Source organism: Manacus vitellinus, unplaced genomic scaffold, assembly GCF_001715985.3.
Source record: "Manacus vitellinus isolate BGI_N305 unplaced genomic scaffold, ASM171598v3 scaffold_61_pilon, whole genome shotgun sequence".
NCBI lineage: Eukaryota > Metazoa > Chordata > Aves > Passeriformes > Pipridae > Manacus > Manacus vitellinus.
The window spans coordinates 1,055,311-1,067,921 of NW_021940696.1; the positions used below are offsets into that span (position 1 = coordinate 1,055,311).

The following is a 12,611-nucleotide window of genomic DNA, read 5'->3' on the forward strand; positions in this document are numbered from 1 at the left end:
CCTGGGAGCTGGGATTTGGGGACTGGGGGGGACAGGTATGGGTCTGCTGGAGGACAGACGCAGGACACGAGTGACTCGGGCGACGTGTTTAGGACGAGGGACCCTCCCAAGCGCGGCAAAGGCCGAGAGGGGCTGCCCTCGGCTCACAGCGATTCCAGGTCCCAGGGAGTGCAAACAAAGACACCTTGGAGGAGCCCTGGCCCCGGGGTGGGCTCTGCAGGGACCCCCCTGTCTGGAAAGGGACTGCATAGACACGGTGTGTGTGCAGCATTGTGTGGCACCGGTGCTGGGACCCTCCGGCACGTCCCGGCACCGGTGCTGGAGCTCTGCCTGGGGGTGTTCTGCTCCTTTCAGTCACCTGTGGAGAGAAAGGGACCTTCTCCTCCAGGAGGGCAGCCTGGCTCTCGGGAATGGCAGAGCCACAGTCTCCCACTGGTGTCTGCTTGTGGCTCTGTGAGCTCAGACACCCCAGTGGCTCCCACGTGGAGAAAACCTGCAGGGACAGCCATGGGATGGGACCAGGAGGGGATGGATCACACCTCCTGGGGACCCACTAACAGCCATGGGATGGGACCAGGAGGAGATGGATCACACCTCCTGGGGGCCCAGGCTGGTGGCCTGCTGGATAAGGGCAGCTCTGGGCTCTCCAGGTGAATGGGACCACCAAGCTCAGATTGGTGGTTGTTTGGAGCCAGACTGGACCTCGCTTCCCTTTCCGAAGGAGGAGAGCCCAGGGCTGGAGCTTTGAAGGTATTCAAGGGAATACTGGCTTCCCTGCAGGTATCAGAGTTGGGAAGAGTCCCTTTGAAATCTCCCTAGAAAAACCTATTGCTTTGGGACAGAAAGCAGAGACTTTCTGCCGGAGAAAACAGATCTGTGAAAGAGCTGTGAGAACACAATCTTGTCCCAGGCTCCAGACCTGACACGATCCCCTTCAGGGGGAGAACCAGGGAGGAGGATTATCCTGAAAATTGTTTCTGGTGAAACATCCTATTGGGAAACCAACATCTGCAAACAGCTGGATGAGATCCCAACCCCTCAATAGACTGGGAGGGGGCCTGTGTGCCCCTACAGACCTCATAGACCCCTCACACCCCTGTTTTTCCAGAGGGTGGAAGGAGCAGGGAGCCCCAGAGCTGGTGGGTGGGGTGTTGTGATGGTGTGAAGCCCCGTGCAAGGATCTCACGGGAATGTCCTTCAGCGGGAAGCCAAGTTGCTCTTGGAGGTAAAGCAGGACTGATGGAGCTGCCACGGGAATGATGGAGAGGAGAGGTGAGGACCAGCAGTCTGGAAAGCTCCTCTGAGGGCAGGGTTGGGATGTGCCACTCCCAGTGGGGGCTGTGGGCTCCAGCTCCACGTTCAAATGTACCTGGAAAAGTTCTGGGAGAGTCACTGGTTGCTCCAGTGGGCTGGGGAGGATCAAAAAGGAGGCAGGAGAGTCTGGAGAGCTGGGGCAGAGGAGCAGCAGGGCACAGGCAGTACATGAGCAGATCTTTAGCGAGGGGTTTTGATGGACAGTAACTCTATCAAGGGCTTTCAAGGCTTAGGATGAAGGGTTGGGTTAAATTAATGGCGATTGGACCCTCTCCCATCCCAGGAATTGAGTGGAGAAGGCTGAGCACAGCTGGGGAGCAGAGGCACGGTGAAAAGGCATCTGCCCTATGCCCAGACCCACCTGAACACCATTCACAGGAGCCCTGATCTCCCCCTGGCCTGTGCCCTGCTTGCCAAGGCTGGGACCAGGTCCAGGAGCTTCGTGGAGCCAAGCTGGGCAGAGCTGCCTTCAGCACTCCAAGCAGAAGCAAAGAGCAAAGTGCATTCACCTCAGAATTTGGTTCCCTGGTAAGGAAGGTGCTGAGGAGGCCCTGGGGTGAGCTGGGAAGAGGACACCAAGGGAGCAGCCAGCAGGACGACCAGCTCTGAGGATACATGTTTTCCTGGACAATTCCCTCTGATCCAGAATGAGTCCTTGACTGGACCCTGTAGCAATGTCTGCTGCTAAATTAGAGGAGACCTGTCACTCTGAGGACAAGAGGAATGGCTGGGCATGCCATTTCCCAAGGGAAAAAAAGGGAATTGCATCCACCCTCCTCCAGGGAACAGTCCCTGGTTCACATTCTCCCTGGGCAATGCATGGAGCTACGTGGTGTGGCTGTGGAGGATACTGGTGTGATGAACAATCAGCTCACCCAGGAACTCCTTTCTATCCTGTCCTGTCTAGCACAGGAAAGGCCCCTCATGGACCTGCAAACATTCCCAGGTGGGACACCGGGAAATCCACCCCCTCTCCTGTCCCCTGCCAGCTCTCATTCCCCTCTTCCAGCTCACAGCAGCCTCATCTCTCCCCAGGAAAGCCAGGACAGAGCTCCAAGCGTGCAGTCCAACGCCCTCCAGAGATCTTTGGTCATGTTGCTCGTGAGCAAGCTATAAAGTGCCACTGGAAGGGGCAGGAGTGGGGCAGGATGGTCTTTTCCATGGGCAGAGCTCCAGGGGGACACCACTGGGAGCCACTCTCTGTGTGACACAACATGGGCAGGGGGGACTTCAGCCTTTACCAGGGGACAAGAGCAAATCCTGGCATGGGGTGACAGCAACAAAGCAGGACAGAGTGGCACCAGGCTGTTGGAGTCAGTCCTGAGGGGATTGCTTTCCTGGGAGGTGCTGAGCCCCTGATTCCCACTGCCACAGCTCTGGGGGTGCTGAGTACCCTCCATGTGAGCACAGCATCAGTGCTGCTGGTCCTGCTCACCCAGAGAGAAGCCACAGAGCTGCCTGGTCTCCATTGAATCACTGAACATAGAGCTGGGCTGTGGTTTACATCCCTCTGTATAACGTGGCAGCATTAAGAGCAGCAATCAGATTCCCCTCTGGAGTGTGGAAACCCGGAGGAGAGGGATCTCCCCCTGGCACGGCGCCAGCGACAGCAGGAATGGTGCTGTGAGACAGTGGCAGAAGCTCAGTGGGACTGTGTGAGGCACAACAACGTGCCATGGCTGTGGTTTCACCCTTGGGGTGAGACAGGAGTGCTGGAATTAGCACAGCCTGGGTCGGTGTCTGACAGCAACAGCAACCAGCCTGGGAATGGTGGTGGAGCAAAGCAGTGAGGGGTGAGACCTTCCCTGGCACCAGGACAGCCTGCTTAGCCCCCATCCTGATGGATGGAAGTCTCTGGAGCTGAGCAGTGTCCTCTGCACTGTGGATGTGCCTGGAGAGTGACTCGGCTGTGTGTGTGTGAGTGGTGTGACACCAGAGCTGCTCCAGGACTGCCCACCACTGGCCTGGCTCTCCCAAAGATCACAGAATCAGCTGAGTTGGAAAAGACCTCTGAGATCAGCAAGTCCAACCTGTGACCCAACACCACCTTGTTACCCAGACCATGGCACTGCTGCCACATCCAGTCTCTTCTTAAACACCTCCAGGGAAGTGACTCCACCACCTCCCTGGGCAGCCCATCCCAATCTTGGATCATATTGCCCAGCCCCGTGTGTCAGGTGTCCCAGAGCATCTCTAATGTCTGTGGACCCCTTGTGTGGGGCAAGTGACCTGAGACCCTCGTGGCCACAGCTTGTGGTGGTGGCCAGTGGCAAGTTAGAGATGGTTTTGGGGGCAGGACTTGGAGAATTACACATGAGCCAGGGTGTCACTTGGAGCTGAATTCCATTAGCTCCAAGGTGGAGGAGACAGCTGGGTTGTGGTCAGGCTCAAACTCTGTGTGGAGTTTCATGGGACAGAAACCTTTTATCAGCCCTGCCTGAGCCTCCAAGAGACGATGCCAGCCTCCTTGGGCATTCCCAGGATGTGTCACCAAAAAGCCAGTCTGGGACCCCTTGGCTATTTTACCCCAAGGCTGAGATCCTCAACACAGACCTAGTTTGGAATGGGAGACTTCATCCAGTCAGTGTGAGAAAGTGTTAAGACCTGGGAGGAGCCAGGTGAGCTCCCACCTGGGCACAAACAACAGGAATCCAGGTGTCCCATCATCATTTTGCTCCATCTCTGCTGAGCAAAGGGCTGGCACAGGGGAGAGGACGTGATGGGGAGCAGTGCATCCAGTTGTGGGGAGGAATCTCGAAGCCCAGGAATCCTTTGGGGCACTTTGGCCGGGGAACTTGCCAAAACCATCTGTATTTTAAGTCACCAGAGCACAGGGGGGTGGTTTCTGCTGGACAGCCGAGTGTCTTAATGGGTGTCAGCAAGGCTCTGTCATCCAGGCAATGTCCACAAAATGAGGTCCCTCAGATCTGGATCGAAACTCTTGGTTGAAGTGATGCAGTGAAGAAGAACGTGAAAGGAGTGGGCCTTTCCTCCTCCAAGGTGTAAAACCTCTCCTTGCTGCTCCTGCCCCAGCCCAAGCAGTCCCTGATGGATGCACTATGAGGCCATTGAGCCCTTGGGCAGTCCTGCACCCCTGTGTACCTCCAGGTTTCACTGGATCCATCAAGACACTCACTCCTGGTACCAGTGCAAAAAAGATCGAGGAAAAACGATGATGGGGCAAACCTGACATGCTGGAGGACTTGGCTGACTGCTGCTGGCTGGGCCCAGGTGTGTGGGGAGGCCACACAAGCCCCTGCTTCTCCTGCCCATGGATTGGGAAGCAGCTCTGGAGAGGTGACCCACAGGGTGATGCCGGTGTTGGTTGCTCCTGAGTGTTAATGTAGCAGGGAATTGTGGTGTGCACATCCTCAACAGCAGAGCTGGAAGCTCAGTCCCTCTGAGACTCCTCTCCACGCCCATCAGGGGTCAGACCTGACCTAATCCCCCTTTTATGGCTGGTCCTGGGAGAGGTGCTTAGCCTGAGCTGCCCCCCCGTGTTTTTCAGGCTGATGAGTTGTGTGTCCCTCCAGCACCAAAGACACGGGTAGAAGTGGTGGGAGAAGACAGGAACCATCAACTGGGATCTTGAAATGCCCTGGTCTCTTTGCACATCTCCATTTTCTATGGCTCCAGGGATCTCTTCCAGCCACCAACAGCTCCAGGAGCACTGCCTGATGACCTTGGTTGGTGGGATTAACTGCAGCCTCCTCTCTCTCTCTGCTCAGTCTGGAGCTCACCACAGCAATGCTTGTTCCCAAATTGAAGGTCAGACCTGGTGATGAAATGAGGAGCTTTTCAGAAAGGGAGCATGGAAAATGTGCAGGTTCAGGGCTTTTGCTTGGAAGGTCTTCAGCCCCTCAACACCCTGAGGTTCTTCCTTCTTGTGCACATGGAATGTGATCTGGCCAAACCCTCCCTGGAGTCACCGCACAGACATTCCAAGGTGTCCAGTGCTAATTCCAGCTTTGTTCTTCTATCTTCTCCCTAAGACAAAGAGCCAAAATTCCCACTTGTGTTGATTCTTTGGCCACTGCCCAGTCTCTGCAAACTCCACTTTGAAACGTTTCCCTTCTCTTTACTGTGGATCATGGTAAAAAAATGTCCATAAAAGGGAGAACTGGGCCCACTTTGCCCACGTTTTCAAGCCGAGAGCCGGGTTTTGCTGCCTCAGTGACTGTGCACGTAGGATTTGGTTATTGTTCTGCCAGGGCATAAGCACTTGCGTGATCTTAAGCATTTTCCCTTCTTAAGGACTGAATTCATGCTCAGAATTAGTAGCTGAGTGTTTTCTTAAGCTAGGCCTGCGTTATCTCCATCCCTGGAATATGTGATGCCGCGTGGGACGGCCGTGGGTGCTGTTTGGAATGGCTGTACTGAAGGCTGACGCTCGCCCCGTTGGAATCCAGCTGGGATGTGCCCCCTGCAACTCCTGAGTGAGGCTTGGATGCTGTTTTTAAGTAGACCCTGGACCAAGAGAGTGCCCCAAAGCGTCACTCATTCAGGGACAGGGTGGCACAACTGCCCAATATTGGGGCAAATTGCTAAAGCTTCAGTTTGCATAAACATCCCACAGGTTTGGAGGCTTCCCCAAACCTTGATCCCATTGACTTTGGGAAGTAAGAGGGCTCTTGGGAAGGGAAACCAGCTTGGATTTCCAAGCTTTTTTCTTGCTGTTGCCAGCTTGGGTGTATAGTAAGGGTAAGGGGACCAAGGCAGAGGTGGGAGGGTATTTCTGCTCCCAGGGTCAGTCACAACCTGGGAGAGGAGTGGAACCACAGAAGGAAACCACAAGGAAATGAAAACACAGCTCTGCTGAGCCCCCAAAGAGGCTCCTGCTGGGAGATCATTCCCTGTTGGCTTCTGTTACCAGGACAGGCTCATCCTGCTCCTCAAGGATGTCCTAACCTCTTGCAACCATGGGCTGGCAAGAGGGAGTCGTCTGGCAGAGATATGTCTGGTTTCACTGAAATCAGTGGCCAACCTTGCACTGACTTCACTAAGACCATCGTCTGGAACAGGATACTTGATGCAGAACAGTGAGTTTGCTCATCATCCCGAGAGCTTTGCTCCGTTAGCCAATGTGGCTAAAAACATCTGGGAAAAAAAACAAACCAACCAACCAAACCAACAAACCTGCCACTTTGAGCTGTTTCGCTGCACGAAAATGCTCGGGAAAACCAAAGAAACCGAATATTAACCTTCCAAAACAACCAACTGAGGAGGGGTGAACTGTAGGAGAGGGGGTGGCAGCCTCCAGCGGAGTAACAGTCACGGCAGATTAACGAAAGAGCCAATTTTGACCCTCACCAGCTGTACTAGGAAAAAAAAACCCGAAAGAGATGTCGCATCATCGATAGAAAACCAACGCACATCCACAGTTATTTTACCTACAGAGCACAGAAGTGGAGAGTAAGGGTGGTGGAGCTCGGCTGGGAGCAGAGCAGGCTCCCCCCGCTCCGGCGGTAGCGCGTTATCCTTCGGAAGATCACTGGCTTGAGTAGGTAGTACATGCACAGCAATAAAAAAATCTCGTTGTGTCGTGGTGGTGGCCCCTCCTCAGATCTCGGTGGACTCAATTCGCTCGAGCCTGGAGGGAGTCCACGTCTTTTTCTCCTCGGTGTGCGGGGGGCTGGTGGCCTTGGTGTTCATCTCGTTCACCTTGTGCTCCAGGAGCTGGTTCTTCTGGTACATCTCCACGTAGTTCAGCTGCAGCTGCTTCTGGTACTTGATGACCTTCTCCTTCTCCTCCTGCCACGTGCGCCGCTCCTCCTCGAAGTCCATCACCTGCTGCTCCCGCTGCTGCCGCTCCAGCTTCAGCTCGGTCTGGAGCCTCTCCACCTCCTTCCGCAGGGAGTTCACGCTGTCCTCGCTCTGCCGCTGCATCTTGGCCTCGTCGCTCTCGCAGGCCAGCGGGTCCCGCAGCTTCTCGCCCAGGTCGCCCCCGAAGGGCCCCGGGGGTCCCATGCTGGCAAGTGTCCGCTTCAGGCCGGAGACCTCCAGCTCACAGTGGTTCAGTTTTTCCCTCAGCACCTGCACCTCGCTCATCTTGCGCTGCAGTTCGCCCTCGCAGATCTCCAGGTTGACGCTCTTGGAGCTGTAGGAGTCCTTCAGGGTGAGGATCTGCTCCTCCTTCTCCCGCAGGAAGTTCTTGCCTTCCTTGAGCTGCGAGCGCAGCCCCACGATCTCGTTCAGCTTCTGGGAGACGTCTGCCTGGGAGTCCTTCAGCTGCTGCTTGAGCAGGGAGATCTCGCCTGCCTTCTGGCACACCTGTGGGAAGAGCATCCGTGAGGTTGGGGGACAACAGCAAGGAGCCACCACCCCTGCTTGTCCCTCGTGCTGCCCATGAAACAGCCCTGCTCAAGGACTGAGTTCCAGCCTTCACCAGGCCCCAGACTACGCCAAAGACCTAAAGGTCATCGCCACACCTGTGGGGGAGATTTTGTGGTTTTTCCTGCAGAAACTTGGGACTTTTCAGGGACCCGATGCTGTTCCCAGCTGGAGTTGTCCAAACAGCTGAGCCAAGTGCTGTGAGACAGTGATGCTTCCCTCCTTGCATTTGTCTTACTCACCCAACCACAGCCCTGTGGTGCTCGACCCCAAACCCTCTGCTCTCAGCAGGAGTTTTCCCACTGACCTCAGTGGCATCTGGACCTTGAACAAGCCTGAGACAGAAACACCTCAGACCCAGGGACCACCCGGACTCTCCCTGAGCACTGGGACAGTAGGACAGGATGATGTTACTTACTCATCCTATGGTGCCTTCCTTCCCAAAGACTCCTAAAGAACCCTGGAAGCGTTCAAGGCTTCAAGGACAGGGCTTGGAGCACCCTGTTCTAGTGGGAGGTGTCCCTGCCCATGGCAGGGGGGTGGAACGAGGTGGTCTTCCAGGTCCCTTAACAGAGCAGGTGGCCAAAGGAGGGACAATGCAGCCTCCTCATTCTGGGATGTAACTTGCAGGGATTTTACAAAAAGCCTCTAATAAGCTCTGCTGAACATCTGCAAAAGCACATTTCAGAGCCTAGTTAATCCCAGCTTCCTTGACTTCCCATCAGGATTAGCAGAATAGGGTCTTCTTGATTCTAGAGCTACGTTTTGCCTCTGCACTCTTAATAAATTTAAAGTTTCTAGCCAGTCCATGGAAGGATTAAAATTCTTCACATGATCAAGCTGGAAAAAAAAAAGGTATGTGAGCACTGGCTATACAAACAGACTTTGATAAAATGTTCTAAAAATAGAAACAGTAGGAAAAAATTATGTAGAACTCAACAGGAGAACTAGAAAGAGGAATTTGCCTTTCAGCTTTTTAAGAGAGATAAACTTATTAAGAACTGAAAACAGTGTGTTGCAATGGAAAGCATGAGGTAGACTTGGCCATTGATATAATTTTTAGCTGAGTTGCTTTTTATCTTCAGCAAAAAAAAAATAAATTCAAATATTTGAAAAGCAGTTTCAAGGTTTGCCCAAACGCAGACCTTACAAGAATTTAATTAAAACAGACTTAAACCTGTTTTTGGTAGGCACAAATACCTGTATGGAATGAGTTGTATTCCCTGAGACTGGATTTAAATGTCACAAGTTGGAGTGACCAGACTGCGAAGTCAAATTATTAACCAGCACAGGAGGTGTGCACAGAAAGTTATGCTTATTTTAGTTCAATGGAAAACAACAGGTTTGGGACTCAGACAAATGAGGTGACAAGTGTCCACAAGAGGCCACCAACCCATAGCCATTATCTGTGGGGTCCCCTTAGGGCACATGGGAGGTACTTTGGGCTGCCAGAACCCTTGATGAAAACCTGTTAAAACAAGGCTCTTACCTCCCACTTGGTCTCTTCAATCTTTGGGAGAAACTCAGCCTGCTCCTTCTTGAAAGCCACAAATTTCTTCTCCAGCTCCTCTCGCTGCTGGAGGAGTTGCCCCATGTCGTCCTGGAGTTTTTTTTTCTCCTGCTGGAGCTTGAAAATTTGGAGCTGCAAAGCCTGCTGAGCCCGCTGCGCCTTTTTGGAGACCTGCTGCAGCTTGTTGGCGTAGTTCTGCCTCAGGTCCTCCATCTCCCTCTCCCAGATCTTCTGCTTCTCCTCGAAGACCTGGAAGATCGCCGCCTCGCTCTTGTCCAGGTTCCTCCGCATCTGGAGGACCTCCTGCTCCTTCTCCCACAGCCGGTCCTCCAGGTCCTGGATGATGTCGTCCGTGGAAGGCGAGTGGAAAGGCATGGTCTCGTTGAGATGGTTCAGCCTGCTGAAGGAGGAGGTGCTCTTGCTGGAGGACCGCCCGCTGTCTGAGGTAGATATCCCGTTGTATCCCACGATGTTCTTCTCCACGTAGGTGGTGCCGATGCGGTTGATGTGGCTGGTGGAGGCGCTCATGGGCCCCACGTGCTGGCTGTAGCCCGTCCCGTAGGTGGGCAGGCTCGTCAGGGAGTTACGCCCCGAATCCGAGAGCCCCCCCCCTTGGTTTGTAGTCCTGTTAAGGCTGCCCTTGTCGAGCCCAGCTTTGGGTGCGGACGGGCTATTGCTGTTGGCGTGGTTCAAGCTCTTCCTGTTCTCCGTCATCCCGTTGCTCTGCGGCGGGCAGAGGTTCTGCATGGAATGGAAGTTTTTAGGAACTACTGGCTTAAAGGCTGAGGGTCTAACTAAGGGCTCATTGCTCTGCAAAAAGGAAAAAGGACCACGCGTCAAACACGGCAGGAGGCTCGGTAACGACACAACAAAAAGAGACACATCGGCACAGGGCGGGGCTGGTGGGGTCAAGTCAGCTTGGGCCGGCTCCATGTTACACCTTTTGGGCCATTTGGGGTTGTACAGGAGGGACCTGTAGTCACTGGTAGGACATGAGGGACCTGTGGTCACCGGTAGGACATGAGGGACCTGTGGTCACCGGTAGGACAACACTGTGTCTTCCCTTGCCCCAAATAAAAAGAAGTAATCTTGACTCACCCCCAAATCTGTGTGATTTACCCCCTAGAATGCTCCTTGGGCTGCCACTTGCCTACCAAACCTGATCAAAACAACTCTGATTTTGGCTGATCGTATTTGGAAGGACTCTCAGCCTTGAGGGTGCATCGTCCTGTTGCTGAAAACTGAATTGAACCCTTGGATTGGCAGCTATTTTGCCCCAAGAGCATCATGTTTCCCTCCTGCTGGGAGTGATCTCTTCCTGTGGGGACCTTGTGTCCTGCTCATGCTCTGATGGGAGCAGGTAGGAGCTGTGACCCCAGCAGTGACTCCAGGCAAGGAACATGCTGAAGCTGCTCTTCACTGGAATATTTGTGTTTTCTGTGGGCATAAGCAATGCAGGGGGGAAAATGGACCACGGGGATTTAGAAAGGATTTTAAAGCCTTGAACGTTCCCCACCCTGTCAATGTGCCTACAGAAACAAAATTTCCTCAAAATGGAATTGAGTCTCCCCTGCTGCATGTTGGTTTTTAGGTGAAAATGACAGCAGAGGAATCAAAGATGTTTTGGAAGTGCCTTCTGGGAGAAACAGAAGGAGCCCTGGGAGCAGGTTGGAGACCAAAAACCTGATGCCTGTGAGACTGAGATGGACTACAGGGACCAGTGGATTAACAACCCAGAAGAAAAGGCCACCAAACATTGCAGAAATAATACTGGACACAAATTATGGAAGTCACTGGAGCAGAGCAGCAGGGCACATAAAACACTGCTGGCTCTGGGGCTCTGCTCCTCCAGACCTGGCAGATTTTGCTCCCTGAAGCCAAAAATGAGCCACAAGGACTGGGCTGGACTGGGCCATAATGTTTACAGGGATAGTTTCAAGCCTTGTCACTTGTCCCTCACAAGGGATTTTGAACAGGGGCTCGGGGGTGCTTTCAAGCCACAGCTTTAGGTGGCAGTGGGTGGTTGAGGATTGCCTATAAATGGTACAAACATAAGAGTGGGACTCAGATGTTGGACGTACTGAAACAAGAGCTGATTCCAGCTCCCTCCCCATCCATCAGAGAGGTAGGCACATCATCTCAGGGAGGTTGGAAGAACCAGTGGCTTAAAGACAGGTTTAAATGAGCTGAAAACTTCACTGAGATCGTGCTCTTGGGTTCCTCAAGAACTAACGTTGGCCCTGAAAGTGATAAGAACGATACTGTCTGCACATAAAACGTACAGAGTGAGAACTGGACTATCTGCCAGGATTGCTTTTTTGCCCGGGGCTTCCTGGCGTGTGTTTTCAGGGCCGTGCCGTGGCCACCGAGCTGCTCCAGGAGGCGGAGGGTCTCACCTGGTCGAGTTTGCCGGAGATTGGCAATATCTTTGGTGGGTTACCGGGCTCTCGGTACTGGGGAGGAGGCGGCAGGTTCTTCTCGTTGTTGGAGGTCACGTTCCCACAGATGTCCATCTTCACCTTCTCGCTCTTGCGCAGGTCGCCGTTGATGTAGAGGGAGTTGGAGACCTTCTCCGACTTGTAGGTCTTCTCCTCGCCGGAGTAGCGGTTGGAGATCTCCCGCGCGGAGTAGCCGTTGTTTTGCGGTGAAGCCCTCGGAGAGCCTGGCGGCGTTGCCGACTTGCCCCGGGGTCCCGGCGTGCCCACGCTTCCTTCATGTGCATACTCCTGGTCGTTGGGCGACACGCCGGGCCACGCTCCCCATGGCGCTCCTGGGGGCGGCGGTTCGGGATGGCCGGGCGGCGAGTGCGTGGAAGTTCTGCGGGCTGGCGCGGGCGGGGTCACTCAGGACGGGCAGTGTCTCTAGCGTGGCCATGGCAGCGTCGAGGTGAGCTGGAGGCACGGGTCAGTGGCACTGGGAGCAGGAGGGAGAGGAAAAGTGCTGTTAAAGAGGTGCCTTTTGCCCACCACCCCCTTTTGCAGATCGAAATCGTGTCCCGGTGTCCAGTACGGAGCAGATGGTGGGGTTGTCCTCCTCTCTGGGAATTCAGACCCCCTGTGGCAGGAGGGCCTACCCCAGCAAGGCCTAAAATCCAACCAGAGAATGCAAACAGTGCCAGCTCTCGTGTCAGCTCTCTGTGATGTGCTATCAGTGGCACCATGGTAATGTTCTTGGCGTCGAATTCTGCTAAAACCAGCCTGGTTCACCAAACTCCAAACACACATCCTGCTTTTTGAAGTCTGATGTGACAAATAAGCTGGGAGCTGGCCTGGAAATTTGTGACTGGCGCTCAATCACTTTATACCCTAAAAGTGCAGTCCCCTTTCATACAGTCAGGTTCTTCTAACTTAACCCTTCTTGGGGTGTATGTGTGGAGATTCCTCCCTTGGCTGGGGACACCCCTCAAGGTGACTCCTCAAGGTTGAGAGATCTCCCCACGAGCGTTGGTCTGGGGGAG

At 54.1% G+C, this 12,611-nt stretch overlaps 1 protein-coding gene across 1 annotated transcript; it reads right to left on the bottom strand.

Moving 5' to 3' along the window:
* Positions 1 to 4,985: 4,985 nt before the first annotated feature.
* Positions 4,986 to 12,285, bottom strand: LZTS3 (leucine zipper tumor suppressor family member 3). The gene is given in 5 exon segments (XM_008934619.4): positions 4,986 to 7,584; positions 9,134 to 9,964; positions 11,551 to 11,889; positions 11,891 to 12,067; positions 12,228 to 12,285. Coding segments are annotated over 4 exon segments (2,019 nt in total). The 5' UTR covers positions 12,029 to 12,067; positions 12,228 to 12,285; the 3' UTR covers positions 4,986 to 6,873.
* Between the last annotated feature and the right edge of the window lie 326 nt (positions 12,286 to 12,611).